Genomic DNA, 25,487 nt, shown 5'->3' on the forward strand with positions numbered 1-25,487 from the left:
TTGGAATAGTTCCTAAAGGTTTATGGTTTTGCTGGATCCCTAGATTTATTTTTCTTTCAGTGAATTGTGCTTTCAGTAATTTGTGCTCAGTGATTTGATGTGCTTTCAGTGAATAGTCCTAGACCCATATATATATATATATATATATATATATATATATATATATATATATATGGTTCTACCTCAAATAAACGAAACACCAAAACACCGACAACGCAATCACCGAAACCACATAACCGACAGTACAAAAACACAAAATCCCACATGCCCGACAACGAAATAACCGATGGTACACAAAACACGAAACCTCATACACTGCACACACCACAATCAACAAACAAAACACATTCCCCATCCAAAAACCACATACACGACACAAGCACACCAAAATCCCTACAAACCCACACTAAACCTCACATACACAACTACCTACAACCCTAACCCAAACCCTAACCCTAAGGTCCGTCACTAATGCACACTTACCTGGCCCGCTCCCTAACTCACTTATCCCGCCCCTAACCCAAACACAATCACTACCGCACACTTACCTGACCCGCTCCCTAACCCTAACTCACTTAACCCACCCCTATCCCCACAGACCGTCAATATCCACACTTACCTTACTCGCACCCTAACGTCCGTCACTACCGCATACTTACACAGCCTTTTCCCATGTCGGCATCCTCGGCGTCGGTGCTTTCATCCGTCGGGTCGGTCTTCTGCACTGTCGATCTTCCGGGTCCCGTTGCGTCGGTCTTCTAAGCCGTCGATCTTCTGGGGCCCGCGATTTCCGTGTCGGTGTTCCGGCGTGTCGTTTAAGTGAGGTAGAACCATATATATATATATATATATATATATATATATATATATATATATATATATATATATATATATATATATATATATACCAAAGTTTCAAAACTTCAAAACCCATATGGTTGAGACCATATGATCGAAATTTTTAAACTTCAAACACTTTGAATTGATATTGCTGTACATAGCAGAACAGGAGATTTACCATTTTCCTTGCTGTGGTGGGATCTCAGAGTTGGTATATTTAAGTAGCAGGGGGTGTTGGGGGTGCAGGGGGGGGCTTGCCCCCCTTGCAAAAATGTAAAGGTAAAGATTTTTTGTTTTTGTTTAGTGTTTTTGTTGTGTTTTCAAAGTTTCAGAACTTCAGTCATATGTTCTCGGCCATATAGGTTTCGAAGTTTTGAAACTTGAATAAAACAACATAGACCTATATATATGTGTTTGTGTGCGTGTGTATATACACACACACACACACACACACACACACACACACACACACACACACACACACACACACACAGAGGGACTTGTTATAGGTATAGGCTTAAAAATTACAGATTTGTCTAACTCAGTCCTACCTTCCAAAAGTAGTAATACTTTCACTTTTTTTCCCTTAATTCTATATACCTTATTTTCTTCTCCCTACAATGTTCTTTCTTTTCAGTATTAACTCATTACATCACTGTTATCTTAACAGTTTTTAACAATTGTGATTTTGTAACCTTATTTTTAATATTACATCTTCTGCTTTGAATAACATGTCCAAAAATGCTTTTGTAATACTACAGCACCCCACTCCTCCCATTTAACTGATTTGTCTCCATCCCCTTTTTACCATTATCTCTCTATCAGACCTTAAAAGCATAGAGTTTAACTCATTCATTGTCTAAACATGTTACTATTTTAGCATTAACAAAATAAATCACAATGAGGTACAGTCCAAATTTTATTATTAAAACCAATGAGGGCTATCATTTATTTAACATTAACAACTACATCATGTAAAATAATAGAATATAATGCCCTCTTTTGTCTGTATTTTGCTAGACATATGACCAGCCTTGAGAAACTGAAGTATTTCCTTACCTAAAAAAAAAAACAAAAAAAGAAAGAAACCAAAAGTATGTCCACCTTGAGTTACCCTGACCATCTTAAAGTTCTCTCTTGCTTTTCCACTGCTTACCAGCTACTGAGAGAAGATCTCTGCCTTGCCTGCCTAGCCTCAAAAGCTAATACAACTGTAAACATCTGCTCAAAAGACCTGATCAGCAGCCAAAACATAAATAAGACCTGCTGGCGGGATAGATATCTTTTTACAGGGTATATCTGTTTCATGGAAAATAGTCAACTTGGTGGTAAAGTATGAGTAACTCCATAATCTATTTTAAGTATCACCTGAAAGACTGAATGAGCAATCATGAGTATTCCCTCAGTCTTATCCCTCTAGCCCTTATAGGAAGGGGAAAATACTATTTATTTATTTTATTTTATTTTATATTTGTTTACCGGAGATGTCCGACTGAGCCAGTGGCCCTTTTTCAGAGGATGCCCGGGAGAAAAGCTCCTATACAAAAAAAACAATACAATACCAGAAAAACCTTACAGACTAATGCAAGAAATCTAGACAATAAAATAAACTAACTAGTAATTGACCAACAAAGATAACTAGCGAAAACACCTAATTAGTAAATATCTACCGAAAATGTCTAAGTAAAAATCACTAATTAGCAATCTGACAAATAAGCTAGCATGAAGTAAATTGTACCAACATAGAGAAATGGTTGCTCTGTAGGTAAATATCATGGCATAGGTGGTATATATTTATTAGAAGCATGTATAGTATAAAAGCAAAAAATTAGTTGGTTGTTGTTATGTTAGTGTTATTTATTCTACACAGTGATAGCTAAACCAATATAGAGGTGAAGTACAAGAAGAAGGGAAATATGGATTATAAGTGGCTTGAGATAGGTAGATAATGCTAAAAATGAGTAGTGAACTAAAGGTAGGTAGAGAAAATCGGGAAATTAGTGAGATCTGGGATAAATAAGTTTAGAATATAGTAAGAGAAAAGATATTATGGTTGTAAGAACAAGGAAGGACAGTACGGATTAGCCTGGGTTAGTGCCGAAGCAAAACCAGTTGTTGGTTAGGTGTTCCTTAAGCACTAGTTTAAATTTGGATTTATTGCTAGTGTTTAGTAGTGTTTGAGGTGTGGAATTCCAGGACTTGGCTATTTGATGGGAGAATAGTTACTGTAATAGTTATTAAGTTTAGTTAATTTGAGTATTAGTTTTTTGGAGGATCTTAATGGTCTGTAGTTTGAGTAGAGCTGCACTAAGCTCTTGAGTAATGGACAGTTGTCTTGGATGGTGGAAGATGGAATGAACAAAAGTTAGTTGATTGAAGGATAGGAGGTGAGGTAGTTCGATCCAATTTAGTTTATGAAGTGCAGTGCAGTGCAGTGATATATTCTGTAAGGCTGGTTAGTAGCAAATCTTGCGATTTGGTTATAACAGGACTCCAGTTTGTTTAAATCAGGTGAATAAATCAGGTGAGGCATAAGAAGGGTACAGAGAAAATGAGTCCCAGCTATAGAATGTGTAGTGGTATTGGTTAGGTAAGGCTTGACTTTGTATAGTGAGCCTAGCATAATGTGGACCTTTTTGATATTTAGAGTGAGATGTTATTCAAATTTTAAGTTGTCAGTTGTGATTCCAAGGAGTTTGGTGTGTTGGACAGGTTCAATTTTAGTTATACTGGTAGAGTAGATGGTGGATAGGGGATAGTTGTCAGGTACTTTTTGTTCTTAGTGAAGCGCATAAGTTTTGTTTTATTCAGGTTGAGTTTGAATTGAGAGTCTTATAGGTATTTTTCAATGTCTTGGAAATATTGTTGGGCTATTTGTAGGAATTCTGGTAGGGAGGGAGCTGAACATATGAGAGAGGCATCATCTGCATATTGCACGATGGTTGCATGCATAGTGGCTGTGTTAAGCCTGTTGGTGAATATGGTGAAGAGCAGTGGGCCAAGAATTGAGCCTTGAGATACTCCTTACTGAGACTGGTAATAGGGTGGAGAGTTCATTTTGCCATTTAACAGCCTATTGGTGGTCAGTTAAATTGCTGAGAAGTCAGATGAGGGCAGGCTGGGTTAGTTTTAAGGCAGCTAGATCATTTAGTAGCTTTTGGTGTGATACTGTTTCAAAGGCCTTAGACATATCAAAAAAGATAAAAGAGATGAGCTGGGTGTCATGTCTAAGCTGGTTGACTGAGTTTGTAAAACTAATAAGGGTAGTGGTTGTACTGCGTTTAGGTCGGAAGCCATGTTGTGATGCAGATAGGAGACTATTACTTAGTAGGTAGTTGAAGAGTTGTCTGTGTATGAATTTTTCAAGAATTTTGGCTATGGGAGGGAAGATAGCAATTGGCCTGTAGTTTGAAAACTGAGTAGAGGTGTCACCTTTGTGGTAAGGGATGACATAAGAGACTTTCCAGAGCTTGGCGATGTACTGCTGAGCAATGGACTGGATTATTATGCGAGATATGGGATAGGAGATGGCATCTGCTGCTAGCTTTAGAAATTCATTGGGTTGTTGGTCGGTTGTGAGGGAGAAGGGCTTATGTTTGGAGCGATATTTTTTTATGGTATTAGTTTGAATTGGTTTGATTGTAAAGGAAGTGGGGATTCTGCCTAGATTATTAGGAATATATAGAGGGGTCATGTTGTCATTTTTTACTAAGAAGAGTATGGAGCTGCTAAAGTGTGAATTAAATTGTGTGGCAATACTGTCTGTGGTATCTGTTGTCGTTGGAGCTGGGAGTGTGATATGTCCAGTCTTAAGTAGTTGTTTAATGGCTCCCCAGTTGTTTTGGTGTTTTTGTTGCATTGTTGTATAGTATAGCTTTTTGTATTGCCTGATTTGTTTTTTGACAAGGTTGTGTAATTGACGGTAAGTGAGAAAGGAGTCTTAATTTTTGGTTTTCTGGTATAGTTACCATGCTCTGTCTCTCTGCTGAGGAGCTGCTTTGTATCATTGGTAAGGCATGGTGTGTGCTTGGAATTAGTATGGGTCTTTCTAATGGAAGCTAGGTTATTCAGGATATTGAGGAATTTGTCATTGAAATATTCAACAGCCAAGTCTAGTTGCAGGTGTTTTAAAGGGAACCAGTCACAATGTTGCAGGAGTCTGGATATAAAGACTTCAAGGGAAAAAAGCCTTTTGTTGCGGATGAGTATGAAAATTTATGTTTTTAATGGGACAACTGCAGTGCTGGAGGAGGTAATTGGGTAGAAGGCCACTTAGGCTGTCAGAGAGACAGTCAGATTGATGACAGAGTGAGGGTTTGTTTGTGAGTGTCCAGTCTAAGATTAATTCAACATCCATAGACACGACAGGGCACATAAACAAGGTGGAGGCATAGCTATTATATACAAAAATATTATAAAACTAGAAATACTTCAAGTCAACCCCCAGAGCTCTTGAATACAGAAATTCTAATCACCTGCCTTCAACCAGTCTCCAGCAAACACATCATTATAACAGCTATCTATATACCTCCAGGTAACAACCCTGCCATTATTGAAGACCTCCTTTGTTGGTGTGCCTTCACTTTTAGTCAATAAATAATTACGGGGGATTTCAACAAGGATTGGTACACCTGCTTAACAGATAATCCCTCCAGTTTTATCAACCTGCATGGTTTCTGTCAAATTATGCAATCTCCTACCAGATTTGACATGCATAGCAAAATAGTAATCATGGGTTAGGATTTCACTATCTGGTATGTGGGGTTTTAGCCATATTTCTGTTAGGATAGCTAAGTTGGGGGAGTAATGGGTGATAGCTGCATGAAACCCATGGCTTTTATTTAGTATGCTTCTTAGGTTCATGTTTAATAGTAAAAGATCTGAGCTACTACGTGGGAGATTAGTGATGTTTGGGGAGTAAGTGTGCTTTGGAGTGAGAGGGGTTTGATTAATGGATTGAAGTCCTGGATTAGGACGTATATCACCACTTAGTTTGATCAGGGTAGAGTTGAATAGAAATAGTTGTGTGAGTTTGGTAACTACTTTAACATATTTGCACTGTAAATGTGGGACTAATTGTGAGTGTGCACTTCAGCAAACCTGTGAGAAGGGGAAAGTAAGTACTTGACCAACACTTCTATGTCTCACAAATGGCAGTCCCCCCCCATCCCCCCCCCAACTATGTGTACCAATTCCAAGATCACACTACAATGGGGAACAGTGAGACAGGGAAGTGCTGGCCAGCTAGTTACTTTCCCCATCTCACAGGTTAGATGAAGTGCACTTTTGATGGATGGAGTTTCGATGCTTTGCATTCGATGATGTGCCGTTCAATGGTTATTCCTTTTGACGATTAACCGTAGACCCAATCCAGGCATGTAGTTCAGCAATTTTATTTCTTATGCTTCTAACATTATTGGCAGCAAAATTTATAATAACGGGGTTAGGGGTCGGCTGTTGTAGGATTATAGCAGTTTGTGGAAAAAAATTGTTCTTGATGTTCATTGTGATAGATGATTGTTCATTGTAAATTTGTGTGGTATTAATTCATTTCTTAGTAAATTGGTGGGATCTTTTGCTCAGCTATAAATAGGGTAACTGTATTACAGCCTAGCATGAACCTATTTGAAAATTATTATTTTTAACCTTTTACATTTAAATTAAGTGGATGCTTACAATGGTCTTATAGTAACTTATATTATACCATGACCCCCCCCAAAATGTGCACGCTGATTGGCCAGCGTGCCCATTGTAAATCGAGTTACACTAATGGAAAAAGGTCCGGTCGCCCGGACTTTTTTCCATTAGTATAACTCGTTTTTTTAAAACACTGTCTCGCTATGTTAAATGGGTTTAACATAGCGAGACAGCTTTAAAATAAGCAACGGAGATCTCCGTTGCTTATTTTAAAGCTGTCTCGCCATGTTAAACCCATTTAACATAGCGAGACAGTGTTTAAAAAGCAACGGAGAAAGCAAGATCTCCGTTGCTTTTTAGTGTCTCGCTATGTTAAATGAGTTTAACTTAGCGAGACAGTTTTAAAATAAGCAACGGAGATGTCCGTTGCTTATTTTAAAACTGTCTCGCCATGTTAAACTCATTTAACATAGCGAGACATAAAAAGCAACGAAGATCTTGCTTTCTCCGTTGCTTTTGCTCAACTCTGATGTACCGCGCAGGCGCAGTACATCAGAACTGCCGGATGCCAGACATCTGCGGAAGGGCAGTAAACAGGCATTATACTATGCCATTATTTAAGAAAAGTAACAGTTTCTTTTCTTAAATAATGTCATGGTATAATAGCAATAACCCACTTCTGGGTGTGGGTAATGCTAAATTTACCACGGTTGGCTTTGTTTGGTCCTCGGGCTTCGGGACCAAACCACGCCAACCGTGGGTAAATTTAGCATTACCCACACCCAGGCATGGGTTATTGCTATATTAACTTATAATAAGTATTTTTCGGGGGTTAGTTTACCTCAAATTGTATTAACATAGTATTATGATTATATATGGTTTAATAATATGTTATGTATATAGGGTAAATGTTTTACTTTACATTTATGTGTAGCCTCATTGCAAGAAACCATCCATGTACAGATCTTCATCAAAATTGGATCTAAGAATTCTGATCCAAAATAATTGCAGTAAATGTAATTACCCTAGTTGGTAGTTGGATATGTTTAGCATATTAGTTAATTTAGTAACCAACATTTTGGTGTACAGTCTTCATAGACAAACATCCAAATAATAGATGCATGTACAATGACTGCAACTCCATCACCTCTCGTTCCTTACCTTAGACATGCAATGTCATTAAGGCTGTTAAAGTGAATAGGTGTTGCATCACAAATTGTAATAAAAACAAATGATCTGATGTTGTCAGTCTTCACTCAATCCTTGACTGTGGGCCTCGGTTTCGAGCCTCGAAACTCACTCAGCCTTTTATTTCAGCTTGCGCCTTCTATACTCTTGAGCCAGGCTCTACCCATAATGCTCCTTTCAAAATTTCCTCAGATCTCATTTGCCGCTTCGGGTGTCAGATGCGTTCAATCTTTCTCTCAAGCCTTGGGTTATTCTAAGTAAGTTTTTTGCTTATTTAAAATCTCTTTTTCATTATTTTTCTTCATAATAGTTTTCTTACTGTCTACCTGTTCCTCTCATTTTATCTTCTTACTATCGTGTGTATTTTTCTCACTACCATTGGCAGTTCCTCATGTACCATCATTGGATAATCCTTACCTTTTAAGTTATATCTTAAATACCATTGTTGGTATTTCCTACCCCTTTCCTTCTTATTCTCTCCCAACCAAAAAAAAAAATCTTTATTTCTATCCCTTTCTGCTAAAGTGTGTGTGTGTGTGTGTGTGTGTGTGTGTGTGTGTGTGTGTGTGTGTGTGTGTGTGTGTGTGTGTGTGTGTGTGTGTGTGTTTCTCCAGCTAAATCCTCTAAAGGCACCTCTGGATTTAAAAGGTGTCAGAAATGTCAGGGTAAAATGCCCAACTCTGACGGGCATACCCTTTGTGTCTATTGTTTGGGGAAAATCCACTTACAAGAAATGTGTTCAATCTGTCACGGCTTTTCTACTCTTACACTTAATGAGCGAAACAACAAATTGATACTCTGGGGACTTTTAAAATTGGATTTTGAAGAGGCCATTACTGGGTCTAGAACTGAAGCCAGCACTTCATCATTCTCTTCTTCCACTAGCAAGAAAAGACTTTCTTTGCTTCCAAGTACGTTGGACCCATCCAAAAAGGTTTCTAAAGGGCCTTCGGTGCCAAAGAGTTCTTCGGCACCGAAAGGTATATCTGATTTGGCACCTACCTATTTTGAGAAAAAAATAGCTAAGGACTCTAAAGACAACCATAAGGCATTCCTTAGCTATGTCAGAAACCTAGGAGGAAATTCCCAGATATGCTCAGAATTAGTTCAAAATGATGTGAAGATTACTGATCCTACAAACATTGCCAACATACTGGCTGACAGGTTCAGTGCAAACTTCTCCCCCCCCTCCCCCCCTAAAGGAGAGATATCTATACCAAATGATTGTAGCCCCCCAAACATCTCTAACGCCCAGGTGAGAATTGCTCTCTCCAAGGCAAAGAACACAGCATCCATGGGACCTGATGGTGTCCCCGGCTGTGTGCTCCATGAATTCAACGAGGAATTAAACCCACAGTTAGGACAGCTGTTTAATCTTAGTCTCACCTCCGGATACGTGCCCAGGGAGTGGCGCACAGTGACTGTGTTCCCACTCCACAAAGGCGGTGCCTCCACCGACCCTGGAAATTACCGTCCCATTAGCTTGACAAGCCTTATCTGCAAAGCCATGGAGAGGATCATAATGGATCTCATAAATAAAGACATAGGAAATTTGCAGACTTTGGATCCAACCCAGTTTGGCTTTGTCAAAGGCAGATCATGCCTTTTAAACTTGGTTGACTTCTTCAAAACAGTCACCAAGGCCATTGACGAGGGAAAGGCAGTCCATACAGCCTACCTAGACCTGACGAAGGCTTTCGATACAATACCCCACTCGGGTATCATTGAAAAACTCATCAACTTAAATGTAAACCCATACATTACAAGATGGGTTGCAAACTGGCTGAGTGACAGAACCCACAGGGTCAGAGTTGCTGGCGCCATGTCAGACTCAAAGCCTGTCACAAGTGGTGTCCCACAGGACTCAGTCCTGGGCCCACTCTTGTTTGGCATCTACTTTTCTGAAGTACAAGCAAACACAGGAGGGTTATGGCTGACAAAGTTTGCAGATGACTGCAAACTGGGCGCCGTAGTCGAAAACACATCCGACACAGATATCCTTCAGAAGGGTCTCACAGAAACGGATAACTGGTGCCAGAGCCATGGCCTAAAGTTAAATGCCAAGAAATGCATAGTCATACCCTTCGGGAAAAACAAGGTTACCACTAGCTACCATATAGGTGGCAATCCCCTGATCACAGAAGAAGTTATCAGGGACCTAGGAACCCAGGTTGACAGTAGCCTTTCATTCGACACTCATATTGCTAAAGTAGTTAGGAAGACCTTCTACATTGCCCACCTTATCATGAAGGGATTCACATCTAGATCAAGGGAGGTCATAGTCTCCTATACTCATCACTCATCAGACCAATGATTGAGTACAATGCCCCATTCGGAATGTATCTGACCCGACACTTGCAGCAGCTGGAGAGGCCACAAAGTTCCTCACCAAAAGGATAAAGGGTCTCAAAAATCTGTCTTATGCTGCCCGACTGAAAGAACTCCAGTTATATTCAGTTGCTTACCGCTTGCTCAGAGGTGACCTGTGCCTGACATACAAGGCCATGTCAAACCCAGATTTGATGAACATGCTTCATCTCAAAAAATCTAGATCCCTCAGAGCCACAAGGGCGGGAGACTTAAACCTCAACACGGTTATTAATAGGACGTGCTGGAGTGATAGATTCATCCCCCAAAGACTCCCTATGCTGTGGAACAAAATCCCGGTTTATGTGAGGCAGAGCACCTCGCTGGCCTTGTTCAAGAGGAATCTTGACCAATGGATGGGAGATCGCAGATACACCCCAGGGGTTACCTCAGTGTCACTGCTTGACAGAGGCACAGCAAAATAATGGGCTAGGCTTGTAAATGCCCTCGGGCAGATAGCCTAGTATGAACCTATGAACCTATGAACCTACAAAATTATCAGACCTGACAGCGACTTCCTCGGCATCCTCAAAGATTTCAGTGCCAGAACAGTAAAAGCTGCCTTTGCTCCCAAGGACACGATATTCACTGACTATTGACCCCTTTAAGGATAGGCCACCAAGACCTTTCCTCAAAGTGAGACCCCCCCAGGTCTCCTTCAACTGCCTTGATTCACTCCATAAAGAGTCTCTCGGAGGCCAACATTATGAGACTGGTGGATCAGCTCCTGACAGAGAGAGAATTGTCCTCATTTCCAAGCCACTCTGGCATCAGAACCAGCCTACCTACAACACCACCCATTCCTGCTCCTCCAACTCCTATTGAGTCATTATAGTGTGTGGTTTTGAAACTCTCAACGTCGACTGTCTCAGTTCTGGTATCATCCTTTTCTCTGGTACTGAGGGCTGCCTTGAGCTCCTCCGGGCACCAGAGGCCTCACAGGGTTGAGACTCTCTGGCCGGGTCTGGGGTGCAGAGATCGGTTTCCTTAACTTTGGAGCTGTCCATGTCCCTTGATGTCTCGGCATTGTAGGATCTTCCCAGACTTCTGTTTCAGAGGTCACAGGGTGTGACCCAGTTCTGAAGGAGTCTATTTCAGTTCCAGGCTCCCATCCCTGTATGGGGGGGGGGGGCATTCTGGATCATAGAAAAGTCCTTGTTCACTGGGGACTCGCACTCCATGCCATCCCTGTCAGGACTAGTTTCTACATCCCCTCAACTTGAGCTGCCGTCCATCTCATCCCTAGGACAGAGGGCACAAAAGTCCCAGGATAGACCCACTTTGGTGGCTTCCTCTTCAGACTCTTCCCTGGATCATCCCCCCAAGGAAGTACCTTAGAAGAAAAAGTGCAAGAGGAAGCACTTAGACTCCCCAGGGGAGTCTTTTACCGAAGGTACCAATTACCGAAGATACCAATTTTGATGAAGGGGAAGGATCCCCCAGGTCACTTCCTGATGATGTTTCCTCCTGGGACATCTTAGAAATCTTGAAACAGAGGGGTGGCTGGTCTTTTATCCAGCTTTCCTCAGAAGAATTGGTATACCTGAAGGCTTTTTATGCCCAACCCTCTTCTTCTTGGATCTCTCCGCCTGCTGATGATCTCATTAAGTTGATCGCTCAGCAGGCGTGGAAGATTCCCAACTCCATCGATCCGATCACCAAGACACCTGATCATATCCTATCAGCCCCCAAGGATGAGCTACACTGGCCTAAAGGCATACCCATTGACACCATGGTGATAGCAGCAGCCACAAAGAAAGAACTTGCTGAGGAAAATCCATCTAGTCATCCTCATAACAAAGAGTCTAGGACTTTGGATAGGTTTAGGAAGCATGTTTATGCTTCAATGACCTTTGTTGTTAGGTCCTTGAATTATATGGCACACTTTAGAAGATAATAGAGGGATCTGATAAAGGAGCTGTTGAATACCCTCTCAGGAGTAGTAGCTGAAGGGGTACATGGCAGAGTTACCTCTCAACTAGCAACCCTTGATGCAATTTCCATCTTGTCCATGAGGCTGATCGCTCATGAAGCTGAAGGGACAACTAGTGCAGCAGGTTCAGGCATAGTCATTAGAAGGCACTCCTGGATGCACTTGTGTGACTTTGCGGAGCCATTTAAAGCATCATTTGTCAGTGCTCCATTTGACGGATCTACCCTTTTTGGTCCCAAGGTAAAAGACACTTTAAACAGATGTGAGAAACATGGCAAGACCCTTTCTGCCATTGGCATGCATTTCTCCACTTCTTAATGGCCTTACTCTAGGAACCAGAGAAGCGGGACACTATGGTTCGAAAAGTACAAAGGGCCTTTCCAGGATTCACGTGGCAAAGACTTCCCCTGGGCAAAGGGTGAAGTAATGGAAGATGCTGCCCCAGAGGCAGAAATGGATCACAAAACCAGGAATTCAGAGAATCTTTCTCTGGTACTTCCTATCACACCCCTGAATGGGGGCCTGATTGCCTTCCTCTGGAGGCAGTTGGGGAAGACTATCTCTGCATCAATCTGCCTGGCAAATAGTAATTATATTTTATTTATTTATTTCACATTTGTTAACCGGGTTGGTCCAGCTGGGTAAGAATTTACCCTTTTTCAGTGGAGACCTGAGGGGAAAAGCCCCAAACAGATATACAAATACATACAAATAGAGTCAAATTAACAATATTAAAGAGCAAAACAATCTGATGGCCCTCAGGTCTTCTCTATGCCTTTCCTCCAACTCTCTTAATATCGCAATTTCTAAAGAAAGCCAAGAGGATGGAGAACTCATTGCTCCTTCTTGGCCTCGACAGGTTTGGTTTCCATTCCTTTGGCTTTCTTCGGAAGCCATGGATTCTGGACCCAGCTCCAGATCTGCTGTCCCATCCAGAAGGCTTGCTTCATCCAAATCCTCAACATCTCAGGCTCACTGCATAGGTTCTCCAATTCCCATGATTGCCAGGCTTCCTTCCCTATCCTGTCCTGTCCATCATATAATTGTGGCTCATCACAAACCTTCAACTAGAAATCTTTACCAAGGTAAATGGGAAAAATTTGCCAACTGGGCTCTCAACAACAAACTTGATCCTTATTTGACCCCAGTTCACAAGGTTTTGGATTTCTTAGCCAACCTCTATCAATCTGGTTCCTTTCATCTAGCGACAATCTCAAACTTTCATATGGGATTCGATGGCTCACCGTTAATGTCCCACAATCTTTGCAAAGCATTCTTAAAGGGGCTCCTGATGCTAAGACCCCTATTTAAAAAAACAATTCCTCCTTGGGATCTAACATTAATTGTACAGTGCCTTACTTTGTCCCCCTTTGAGTCGTCAGCGACTTGTGACTTAAACATTTTATCTTGGAAAACTTGATTTTTAATGGCTATTATGTCTCCCAAAAGAGTATCTGAACTTCAGGCCTTATCCTGCAGACCTCCATATTTAATATTCCACATAGATAGAGTTGCACTTAGGACCAATCCATCTTTTTACCAAAAGTGTTTCAAAAGCCAATATAAATCAGACTCTTCAGTTGCCAGTCTTCTTCCCTAACATTACCAGTAAAGGAGAGTATTCCCTTAATTTGCTAGACGTCCACAGACAACTGCATTTTTACCTTCACAGAACAAAGTATTTCAGAAAATCTGATCAGTTATTTGTTGCATTTACTTCCCTATCTCTAGGTAATTTACTTTTAAAGCTTACCAGAGCAGTGGCAACTTCTGCAGTTTTTCATGCCAGAGCATCTTTGGATGGCAATTGTGCAGTGGCCACTTGGTCTTCTCCACATACTTTTATCACTCATTATAAATTGGATCAGATCTCAAGGAGATGGACATCATTTGGTTCAATGGTGCTTAGGAACATTCTTCAGTGAGACCTCCCAAGACTAAAGTAGCTGGGGACTCTGTCCCACAGTCAAGGACTGAGTGAAACTAGACAACATCAGATAAAAAAGTTATGTCTTACCATAACTTTCCATCTGTGTTGTCAGTCTTCACTAATCCGTGACATTCCCCCCATCCTGTGACTCCAAATGGACCGAATCTTCCATGGCTGGCTTCATGTTATGGACAGATGTCTGGTCTCTGACTATTATGTTTATTATTATTACTATAATTTCTGCGTGTCTGATTGCCACTGTGTTGGGCAAACTCCATCTAAGGTAATTTTGAGAGGAGCATTATGGCTAGAGCCTGGCTCAAGAGTTTGGAAGGCACGAGCTGAAGTAAACAGCCGAGTCAGTTCAAAGGCTTGGAACCGAGCCCACAGTCAAGGATTAGTGAAGATCGACAGCACAGATAGAACATTATGGTAAGACATAACTTCTTTTTTCATAATTTTCCCAAATTGTTGCTGCTTTAAGTTCATCATATTTTGCAGTGAGACTATAGACATTCATGTAGAAAACTTTCTCAAAATTATCTGACCTCCTAAGATGATGTTGTACAGTGCATCTGATAATCTGTTTCCTAAAAAAACATACAGTTGTTTTAACTTTTAAAGAAAAAATCCATCCCCTAAGTAATAGGTGGAGTCCATCTCTAGAAATCATACCAGATTCCACAACTGCTTCCTCCCATTAAGTCACAGTTTTGCAGTCCACTTTTAAGGTATAATGAGCAAAAGTGCCTTTATGTATGCACAATCAGACAATCTACACAATGACAGTATTGCACCCTATACAATGTGTACCTTGTTAATTCTACATAAATCAGTATCCTTGTATCAGTTGTTTTTAGTGAGGTATGCCATAAATTGTTGACTACTGCCTGCTCCTTTGGCACAGATGAGTTAAGCCATAACTATGACAAAGGTGACCCAAGTTTGATTTGTGGCTTGGATATGTGCTGGAGCACTTCAGGAAGGAGAGGAGTGATGTGGTCTTGCCTGTTCGCATCTTCTCGGGGAGATGATGTGGGAGTACCTGCCTGAGACATATGTTCCCTTGGCTGAATTCCTCATGGAGAACAGAGATGTAATGGAAGTTCTATCTTCAAGGGAGACAGAACTATCTTAAGAGGTTGTGTCTCTCACAGAAGCAGTTGTCACATCCTTACTGGCATTCATTGCATGCCAAACCCTGGACAGCAACATTAGTGATGAAAAATTGAAACACATAACCACCACTGATGTCTACATAAATGACAGCTCCTCTCAGCTAGCTCTCACCATAATATGTGAGGATTCGATGGGACAGACAAGGCAGCATATAGACCATGAATTATAGTAGTTCTGCTGTCTCAGTATTCAAGATTGTGTGTTCATTTTAACATTTGCAACAGCAGAGAGCCACATTTTCTACTTTAGCTCTCCTTGTGGCACACATAGTATTCACCCATTATATTTACATAAATTCAGTTTTACTGATATGCCACTGTCTAAAAGAGACATTACGATGAGAACTCTTACTTTATTCTAGCTTTATTATATATTACCAATCATTTCTTTAATTTAGCATCACACAGTGCTCATAAAAAGATTATTTCTTTAGCATACTTTTTAACATTATTTGACTTGAATAAAACAGGTTCTTATGAACTTCAGGCCATGTAAACAAGGATACTAGGTGTTAAAATGCAGATTATGAATTTTGTTTTTGTCAAAATTTTAAATAGCGGTAATGAAATCTAGAAAAATAAAATAAGAGTCACTCCTTAATCTGGATAGATCTACAGCTGATGCCAGAAATCATTCTCTGACCTTCTAACAATATCTTATTGCATCACAGCTCCAGGTATGATACGTCTTTCACTGACGATTTGTGTGATAAAGTATTACCTTTCTGGAAAGTGTCAGTTGTTCAGCTGCAACATAACTAAACAGTCAAAGTAGTAGAGCTATGCCTGTATCTAGACAGAAAAGATGTTTCCAGTGTATTGAATTACAGTGTTGTATTACTCTGTGCTTTTGTATGCTTTCATTGTTCAGTATCTTGATACTTGACTCATGTTTTTTTCTTCAGCTCCAACTGGAACACATCACAGTGATATACCAAATAACTCAAAGCAAAATTATACACACTTATTGCCGGAAGAAATACCGGGTAATAGCAGACAATCTTTTTGCTTGTTAATTCTTATTTTGCTAGTGAATTCTGAACCACTTCCATTTTTCCCGCATTATGCTCATGAATATTAAAAAATCATATTTAATAGTCTATTTTGTATTTTCTGTGAGTACAGCTTGATTATGTGTTTATAAGAGTATTATGACTGACTAACATCATTTTCAAATGTTATGCTTCTAGGTCAAGTTCCCACTATCTTTCCATAAGATCTTCTGCCACTGCCAGCTAACTATCTGCTTCTTTGTAATCACACATTTTTATTCATTAATTTTTTTATCTAGATGTCTTAAGATCTCTAATCAAATCATTATAGTTTATTTCCAAGCTTCACCACTTTATCATGAGACTTTGGTTCAAGTCATGTTTCATGTTTTACTTTTTCCTCTTTACTTAACAGGTAGATATAGAATTAGAAGTTCCACATCGTAATCATGTATCAAAGCTTGCTGTTTTTGTTGCTTCATTCCAGTTTACAGCATGCGTGCTGGTACTTATCCATATGATGCCAGAACCAGAATTCCACATTGTAAATGCCTTTCTTTCTTTCAGCTCTTACAGAAACTCCTCAACGAAATGACATGTCTTCAACCTCTGCCAAAGGGGATTTAACAAGCAGTTTACCTGGTAACTTGCTAGCTTGAAATGTATTCCCAAAAGTGTGATGTGTTAAGATATTCAGTCCAATGTCTGTATTCTTTAGTGAGTGTATTCACTATAATCAAGTGGCCTTTTATAATGTTGCAAAATGCGGCCATCTTTTAAAAAGTGAGACATATTTTCCTCTCTGTACCACCAACTATTATCAATACATAGTTAGGTACATCATAGAATATATTAGTAATTCATCCATATTGTGATATAAGTGGGGTAAAACTATATGCCCATGTATATTTTTTACTCGTGTATTCCTTGATGATGCACATTAACTTTGCTCATGTAGTCTGTTTTCTGCTAGTAATCACTTGTTAATTTTAGACAGTATGGCACGCAGCAGTTCCAGTAGTAAGACATCAGTACATAAATAAATTACCTACTGCTCTTCTTTGCCTCACTAAGTCATTAAACACTGAGGTGTCATATACACGATAATTATGGGCTGTGATTTAAGATAATATAACAATCTGTATTACTCCTTCCATACATTATTCAAGTATAATTTGTTACATTTGGCTCTGTACTATATTTTGCTTTTTAACTCAGGTCCAAGCTGAAAACTTTCATTTTGAGCAGCCTTCTAATCCAGCCAAAAAAAAAATTAGAAATGAATAAGTAAACTGCCACAGTAATAAACTTTTCATAATAAAATGATGAGCTGAGTAACAGGATATAGTCTGTGTTACAATACTGCCATGACACATGGCATTCTTAACCAGAGTTTGGAAAGAAATCATCAGTACATGTGCTTGAGGTTTGAAGCTAAACATTATGTAGGAGGCAAGTGCCTTCTCTTTTAGGAGTGTACTACTGTGATAAGGTCCTAATAGTTGAAGGATGCAGTTATACATTGTTCAGTTTCTTGAAAAAAAAAACACATTTATAGTCAAGTTGCATAAGGAAACATTTATACAAGAATAGTAATTTCTTGTTATTTCATGTTAAGGTAGGTTTTGACCACCATGGGTGGATGTGCACAAAGCTTCCAGAATAAAATGTTTGGGAGAGACACAGGTCAAATGAATGAAAAGCAGGATGGCATATTGTTGAAGAGTTATATCATTCATTTGTGACTCACTGAACAATAGGGTAGAAAAGATAGTAAAAGGAAATAGACATATGAGGTCTATTTGAAGTAATTATATTAATATGATATTTGGGATCAGTGTGAAGGTTCATATATAGCATAATTTACAGTCCTGTTTTCGTGTCATATTTGTGATAAAATAGTCTTTTCTGACATCAAGATAAAATTTGCTATAACATATGTTTGTTGTAGCTGTATTCATGTGCCTTGAATGCTGACTTAATACAAAGTATTGCAGCAGCTTTTATTTACCTCTTAACTGACTACTTTCACTTCTGTTAAGTCTGTCGGCCTAAAAAAAGCAGCTTCTCACAACTATGCAACATTATACTGTGAGTACCCACTTATGAAAAGCAGTGCTGCAGCTGAAAAAAACAGTGAATTCTGAAACCCAGTATTGCACTTTTTGCATCTTTAAAGCAAGTTTTGTAAGGGAGACTTTTGCCCTCTGCATCCCTAGCAGTCCTGCTGCTTATATTTACTAGCTCCAAGATCAGTAGTCATCATAGCAGAACAAATAGTTAAGGTTTCAAAATGTCAGACGCTATGCATTCCCCCGTATTCATACTCATATTTCCACTATGCAGAAGACTGAAATTACAATTATAATAACAATAATAAGCAAGCGATCATGGAAACCATATGATTCCCCAGCCATGTACATTTTAAATGAGTCACATTTAAAAGTTTTACCAGCCTTTACAAGTACTTAATAGTGCTAACCTCCTAAATGAGGTAGAGCTGTGTACATGATTACCCTCTACCTATCCAGCTGTCAGTGACACTTATTTATTTGTTGGTGTAGATTTGGATTCCTAGTGTGGGTGTTTCTAGAGCCACTGCTTTTGTGAAGAAATTGGAGATCAAATAATATTGGCTCTTTCATCGCTCAAAGTGATGACCCCTGGAATTTCAACAGGTACCCAGAAAAATGCTTGGCCCTGTGTTTTTCATCTCCAAAAATTTTTATTTACCTCTTAACCTGACTAGTTTTGCTACTTTCCTCTGTAGATCTCCCAACATTATTGCAGGTTGAGTAGTTCTTCATCGTAGTTTGGGTCTTTGGGTGGAAAGCCCACTTTACAGGACTGTCACTATCCTCTTTGGTCCCATTGTTCTTCCTGTCTTTATCCTTGCTTTGTTTACAAAGTTGTCAAGTTTTGAAATAATATAGCTATTAACAAAGTTGATACAAGCTATGGAGAAGTTTTCTGGTTCAATTCTTGACTGGGTGCCTTCTGTATGAAATCTGTATGTCTTCCCTGTGTTCGCTTAGGTTTTCTCTGGGTGCTCCAGTTCCTTTCCACATTTCAAAGGCACGCAGTTATAGGTAGAGTGACAACTTCTAAATTGTCAGTAGATGTGTGTGCATGCATCCATGATACAAAAGAAAGGTCTGGAAGTCTACTTCCGTTTCTCCACCCCTTGCCTAGTAATCTCTGTAGATAGTAGCCACTTTTCATGGGATCACTATAAAAGTCAGCTGTCACTCATAAGCATGGATGGTTGAGTACACCTGTAAAAAAGGAAACTATTCCCTTTATCACTTTTGCAATATAGTCTTGGTGTTTGTAAAAAACATGTTTAACTGCTTCTAAGCTCTCAGTATATTCAGTATTTGTATAAATTACATTGTCTGTCATAACAATAATGTCCTGTTTGATGTATGCATGTATTTGTACCTGTTTCAAAAACTCTTCTCTATCGGTATGTGCTGAGTCATAAATTAGTAGAGTGTTTTTTTTTACATAGGCAGATGTGTTTCCGTTCCATGTTGGACAGGTGTTTCCTTGCCCTGAGAAAAATTGTTCGTTTGTGATTGTATGTTTTCTTTATTTTTCTCTCGACATTCTGACATAAGGGGAAGTGGGATTTGTGATTTAGAAGGTAATCCCATATAACATATTAACTTACTGATGACCTCTGTTAAACAGTTTGTTACTAATTCTTTTGTAATAATAACCTCAGTCCATTACAGTAATCAGTTTTGTACAATATTCCAGTGTCTTTCTTTTTATCAGAAGTCATCACTGTGTTAATATGAGTACAATGTTTATTTAATGAATTTCTTTTGGCTGATGTGAAATTAGTGAGAAACCATTTTGATTCTTTCTTCAATTGTCCATTTTCTAATTCACATAACATTATATGATAATAGTATATACGCTGAAAGCTTTTTTCATATCTCTGTACTTTGGAAAAGATCTATAGGGAATCTCTTACAAGAGGATTTGTATTTACTGGACAACCATAAACATATATTGTAGAATAATGGTATATACTAACACACATAAATATAATGTATTGAGTAGATCAATACAGAAGTCTCACTGAATTCAATAGTATTTATTTTAACGGGATATACAGTGAAGTTCCCACCATGTTTGACTAAACCCGGATTACATATTTTTTATAAATGATTTCTGTGTTTAATCGAAGATTTTGCACTCAGGCAACGACATTGAACTCTGATAGTAAGGGAGTTTCCCACAGTTTGCAAGATCACAGAGTCCGATGTGGAGGTGTGAGAGGCACCGATTCCCACATAATGGATGCAGGAGTCCTTTCCCCTTTGCAAAAACGTTTAATGTGAAGTTGTTCTATCTCACCGCTTATTCTTACGGATGGGTTCGGAGCCGATCCCAAGTCGGCCTACCACAAAGCTTGAGGTCTTCAGACGGCCCGAGGCAAAGTCCCTATCCTATGATGCACCTTGAGTTACCTCAGTTCTAGTTTGCCACTGCAAAAGATTGGAGGTTCCTTGCACAGCTCAGGCCAGTATAATTCTTTTTCAGATATTATCTTGAAAAATTATTTCAAAATATATTTAGAGTTAGTGTTGAATAGTTATAGCTTTTAGAGCTTGTTAGATATTTTTCTTCTCTTTTTGGCCTTCGTTTTTTTCTATAGGCCTTTAATATGCCCTTTCCCCTTTAGTGCGCCTTTAAAATATTATATAGCTTGTAGTTAAATAAGTAGTTAGTGCGTGTGTGTTTTTGAATAGTGATAGTTTAGTCAGTACATTGATATTCAGCCCATTTTTTTATTTAAGGCTTATTTTGCTAATTTAGCAAATATTTTGCTAATTGTTTGGGTGTGTCTAATCTCTTTAAAGTACAGTAGTTTTTATTTGGATACTGTATACTTGATTATAGCTTACCAGGATAAAGATAGGCATCCCAAGTCAGGATTTAAAAAGTGTCCTAAATGTGGACAGTAGATGTCTGTGACAGATAGTCACGTAAACTGTGTGTATTGTCTTGGAACCTTGCACTTACAAGTAAGCTGCTCCATTTGCCATGCCATTCTTTTTCATCCAGAGTTCTTCAGGAGAAAAAAAGAAAACTTATAGATAGAAGACTTCTGAAACTGTCTTTTCAAGAAGCTTTGAGTGACCAGGGTACAGCTAGTAAGTCTTCAAAATCTTCTAAGGCTTCTTCTTCTTCGGAAGTAAAAAATCTAAGAAAGTGTTGACGTCAGCTCCACAGCCCTCGGAGCAGAGCGTCTTGTCTTTTTGGAGCCAGTCCCCAATCCTCAAACTGGTTTCCAGAGTACTAAAGTCACCTATTCTGCAGTCAGTCCCTCCATCCATCCATTCATCTCGGTCCTCAATCAGCCTGTCCGATTTGGATGTAGATCATGTGGTGTAGAAGTTGCTACAGGTACCGGCGTTCGCTAAATTTTTGTCGGCTCCGACCCAGGTGGTTTTGGAGCCTAAAACTGTAATGCAATCGACTTATTTTCCTCCTCCAAGCCATACTGGCCCTTCGGAATTGGACCTGATGATTGTTGAGCCTTTGTAGCCAATGCCTGTTCCAGTGCCATCAGTTCCATTTACTCGGACTTCCTCAGAGCCTATCAAGGAGTCTAGGAGCCAACATTCTCCTGTCGGGTCCAGGGAGGATAGTCTGACATGTCAGTTCCGACTTTGCCTCTCGGGGCTTTGGCTCAGATGAGTTCGGCACCTACTTCTGGTTTGGAGCCCACTGTCCCAGTGCTGAGGGGATCGGTAGTTTCTTCAGATCCAGCGGTCCCTTCTCATTGGAGCAGAGGTGCTTTCGAAGCCATGAGGAGAATGATATCTCCTAAGTCATCTACAACTTCAGGTCCAGCTACCTCCTCCCCAAAAGCACCTGTGTCCACTTCTGCTTCACAGATCCTTTCTAAGCGTAGAGACCCTGAGCCTCAGGAAGCCCCACTAGGTGGCCCCTGCTCTTCCGAGACCTCACCAGAAATTCCCACTGATGAGGTTGCCAGGAAGAGAATCTGTAAGAGGAAGCACCTAGACTCCCCACAGGAGTCTCTCACATCCGATACTGACTTAGATGAATCCCCACGGTGCCCCTCTGAGGATATCTCTTTTTCTGAGATATTAGAAATCCTTAGGCAGAGGGATGGCTGGAAGTCCACCAACCCTACTGAAGATGAGTTGGTTCTCCTGAAGGCTTTCGGGTCTCAACACTTCACCTCTTGGGTCTCCCCGCCCTTCGATGAGCTCATGGAGTTGTTCTCACGAAGGGCATGGGAGTCTCCGGACACCATGGAGCCTGTCCCTAGGAGGCCTAATAAATTTATTTCTGCCCCCCAGGAAAAGTCTTTCCTTACCAAGGGAGTGCCAGTTGATGCCATGTTGGTGGCAGCATCCACCAAAAAGGAAATGTCAGAAACTTCTTCCTCTGTCCATCCTCCTAACAGAGATTTTAGGATCATGGATAGATATAGGAAGCACAAATACAGTTCAGCGACTTTTGCCATGCGTTCACTGAACTATCTCACTCATTTTATGAGACTGCAAAGAGACCTCCTAAAGAGCTTGGAGATACTCTTCAGGGTACAGTAGCTGCAGGAGCTTCAGACAAAGTCACCTCCCAGCTTGCTACCCTTAATTCCATAGTGAACTTGTCCATGCATCTCATTTCATATGCAGCTGATGGAACAAGTAGGGCAGCGGATACAGGAATTGCTCTCAGGAGACATTCCTGGATGCGTTTGTGTTCCTTCGCAGAGCCCTTTAAGTCATTCTTTGTCAACACCCCTTTTGATGGCTCATCTCTTTTCAGGCCCAAAGTTAAGGAAACTTTGACCAGGTGTGAGCAGGAAGGAAAGACTCTGTCTGCCATCGGAGTCCATTTTTCTACCTCTACCAGACTGTACCCCAAGGGTCAAAAGGGAGGAAAGATGTGGTTCCGAAAAGCCCAAGGAGCCTTGCTGGACACACGTGGTGAACCCCCTCCAGGCACAGAGGATGTGGCAATAATGGAAGACGCCGCCCTCGCGGCAAAGGGGGTCCACAAAACCAGGGCGACAGAGACCAGTTCTTTGGGAAGCCCTACCAGTGCTCCTGAAAGGAGGCCCGACTGTCCTGCTCTGGAGGCAGTCGGGGGTCACTTATCTTTGTATCCAGATGCCTGGCTAAAAATATCAAATGACAACTGGGTACAAAGTATAGTTTCCAGAGGATATTTCATTCCTTTCACCACTCCCCCCTCCATTTACAACAAAAATCCCAGACGTTCCACCCAGTTACAGGGAACAAGCAACAGTAGAGGTCCAAACGTTGCTAAGAAAAAAGAGTCATCCAACCAATCCCAGCAGACCAGCTAGGATCCGGAACTTACTCAAGATTCTTTTTAGTTCCAGAAATGACAGAGCACTGGAGACCTATTTTGGACCTCAGCAGACTAAACAGATCTGATAAGAAAAAGAAGTTCCAAATAGTCACACTTCAATTGATACTTCCCTTTTTATGGAAAGACAATTGGATGTGCTCGATAGATCTACAGAATGCATACTACCATATAAAAAAGGCCAGACCATCCAGGGATCATCTGCGCTTCTGGCTGGGAGCCAATCATTACCAGTTTTAAGCCTTGCCCTTTGGTCTCACTACAGCCTCCAGAGTGTTCACCAAATGTATGGCAGTGGTCACAGCTCACCTGAGGCATTTAGGACTCCTGGTGTTTCTGTACTTAGACGATTGGCTCCTCACCACTACCACCAGGCATCAGCTAAGACAAGCCAGGGACACCACTCTTACTCTTTGCAATCATCTGGTCATTACAATAAATTCAGAAAAATCTGCCTTGTCGCCATCACAACATATTGGTTTTATCGGAGGAGAATTGGACACCACCACCACTCTAAAACTTCCAGCAATAAATGTTTTACTACTTCATCAGCAGGTCCACAACATCATATCCAAAGACAAGGCTCCAGCATCAGAAGTGCTAAAGTTGTTAGGCATGATGGCAGCTGCAATATTAGCAATACCATTGGGTTGCATGCACATGAGGGTGCTACAATAGCTGTTATTCACTCAATGGTCTTATCAAGAGCTCCCAATGTCTCATCTCATAATTATCACAAACACATGCAAAACGGTTCTTCAGTGGTGTTTGACTTCTCTTCATGTGACGACAGGTCGTCTTTTTATCCTTCCCTCACCAGCGGCCACAGTGACCATGGATGCTTCCCTGATGGGGGGGTCATTTTCAGGGAAGAACAGTCCAAGGCACTGGACTGAACAGGAGACACATCTGCATATCAATGTCCTGGAGATGAGAACAGTACTTTTGGTGTTGCAGTACTTTCTGGACTGTCTCCCTCTGGGGACTATTGTGATTTTGACGGACAACATGTCAGTGGTCTGGTGCTTGAACAAACAAGGAGGAACCAGGTCCTATCCCCTTTGTTGCGAGGCCCTAAGGTTATGACAGTGGGCTACATCTACCCAGCGCTTTCTGATAGCAACGCACATCCAAGGGAAATCCATCATGATAGCAGACAAACTGAGCAGGCCAATTTTGTTGCCTCACGAGTGGTCAATCAAAAAAAGAGATAGCTGAGAGAAAATTCCACAGGTGGGGTCAGCCTTGCTGCAACCTTTCTGCCAATCACATGAACACAAACTGCAGAAGCTACTTTGCCCTGATTCCCCCTGCGGGAGAAGCCCCAAGGGACGCACTCATACACGATTGGCCTCCAGGTCTCCTCTATGCATTCCCACCAATTCCCTTGATACCCAAAGTACTGCAGAAAGCAAAAGCCCTGGGAAGGATCATCATTCTAATAGCCCCTCATTGGCCTCATCAGATTTGGTTTCCCTTCCTTCGACTTCATCTGTTGGAAGAGCCTTGGGATCTGGACCCAGTTCCAGACCTTCTGACGCATTCATCGGGGGCTCTTCATCCCTCTCTTCAGTCCCTGAAACTGACAGTTGAAATTGAATTTGAAATTGGCTGCTCCAATTCCCAACATAGCCAGGTAAATGTTTTTGAATATGCTTTTCAATAAAGGAGCTGCAGCAGCAACAGTTCTGGTACAATTTGCCGCCATCTCTAATTTTCACCTTGGCTTTGAAGGATTAAACATAATGTCACACAAACTATCCAAAGCCTTTCTCAAAGGGACCTTTCATCTCAGACCACCTGCGAAATCCCCTTATACCCCATAGAAACCAATTTTATGCTTACACACATTATTCTCCCACCTTTCGAACCAGTTTCCTCATGTGATTTGAAATATTTGTCATGGAAGACTATCTTTTTAGTAGCCATAACTTCTGCCCGTAGAGTACCAGAGCTACAGGCCTTGTCCATAAAGCCTCCTTATTTGATTTTCCATGCTGACAGACTGTCCCTCTGAACAAATCCTTCATTTTTAC

General features: G+C 40.6%; 1 protein-coding gene across 44 annotated transcripts in view; it reads left to right on the plus strand.

Annotated features, from left to right (window-relative positions):
* Positions 1–25,487, plus strand: part of LOC122801915 (ABI family member 3 binding protein) — a 3,486,228-nt gene that overhangs the window by 2,078,146 nt on the left and 1,382,595 nt on the right. For 37 of the 44 annotated variants that reach the window (XM_044071601.1, XM_044071602.1, XM_044071604.1 and 34 more), the window contains 2 exons: positions 15,979–16,059; positions 16,633–16,707. The exons of 2 other annotated variants lie outside the window; for them this stretch is intronic. In XM_044071601.1, coding sequence (XP_043927536.1) covers positions 15,979–16,059; positions 16,633–16,707 — 156 coding nt within the window. The remainder of the gene's footprint in view (positions 1–15,978; positions 16,060–16,632; positions 16,708–25,487) is intronic. 5 more of the 44 variants (XM_044071608.1, XM_044071623.1, XM_044071641.1 and 2 more) reach the window with 1 other exon arrangement.

This window comes from Protopterus annectens, chromosome 5.part0 (assembly GCF_019279795.1).
Source record: "Protopterus annectens isolate FY-2018-M chromosome 5.part0, PAN1.0, whole genome shotgun sequence".
Lineage (NCBI taxonomy): Eukaryota > Metazoa > Chordata > Ceratodontiformes > Protopteridae > Protopterus > Protopterus annectens.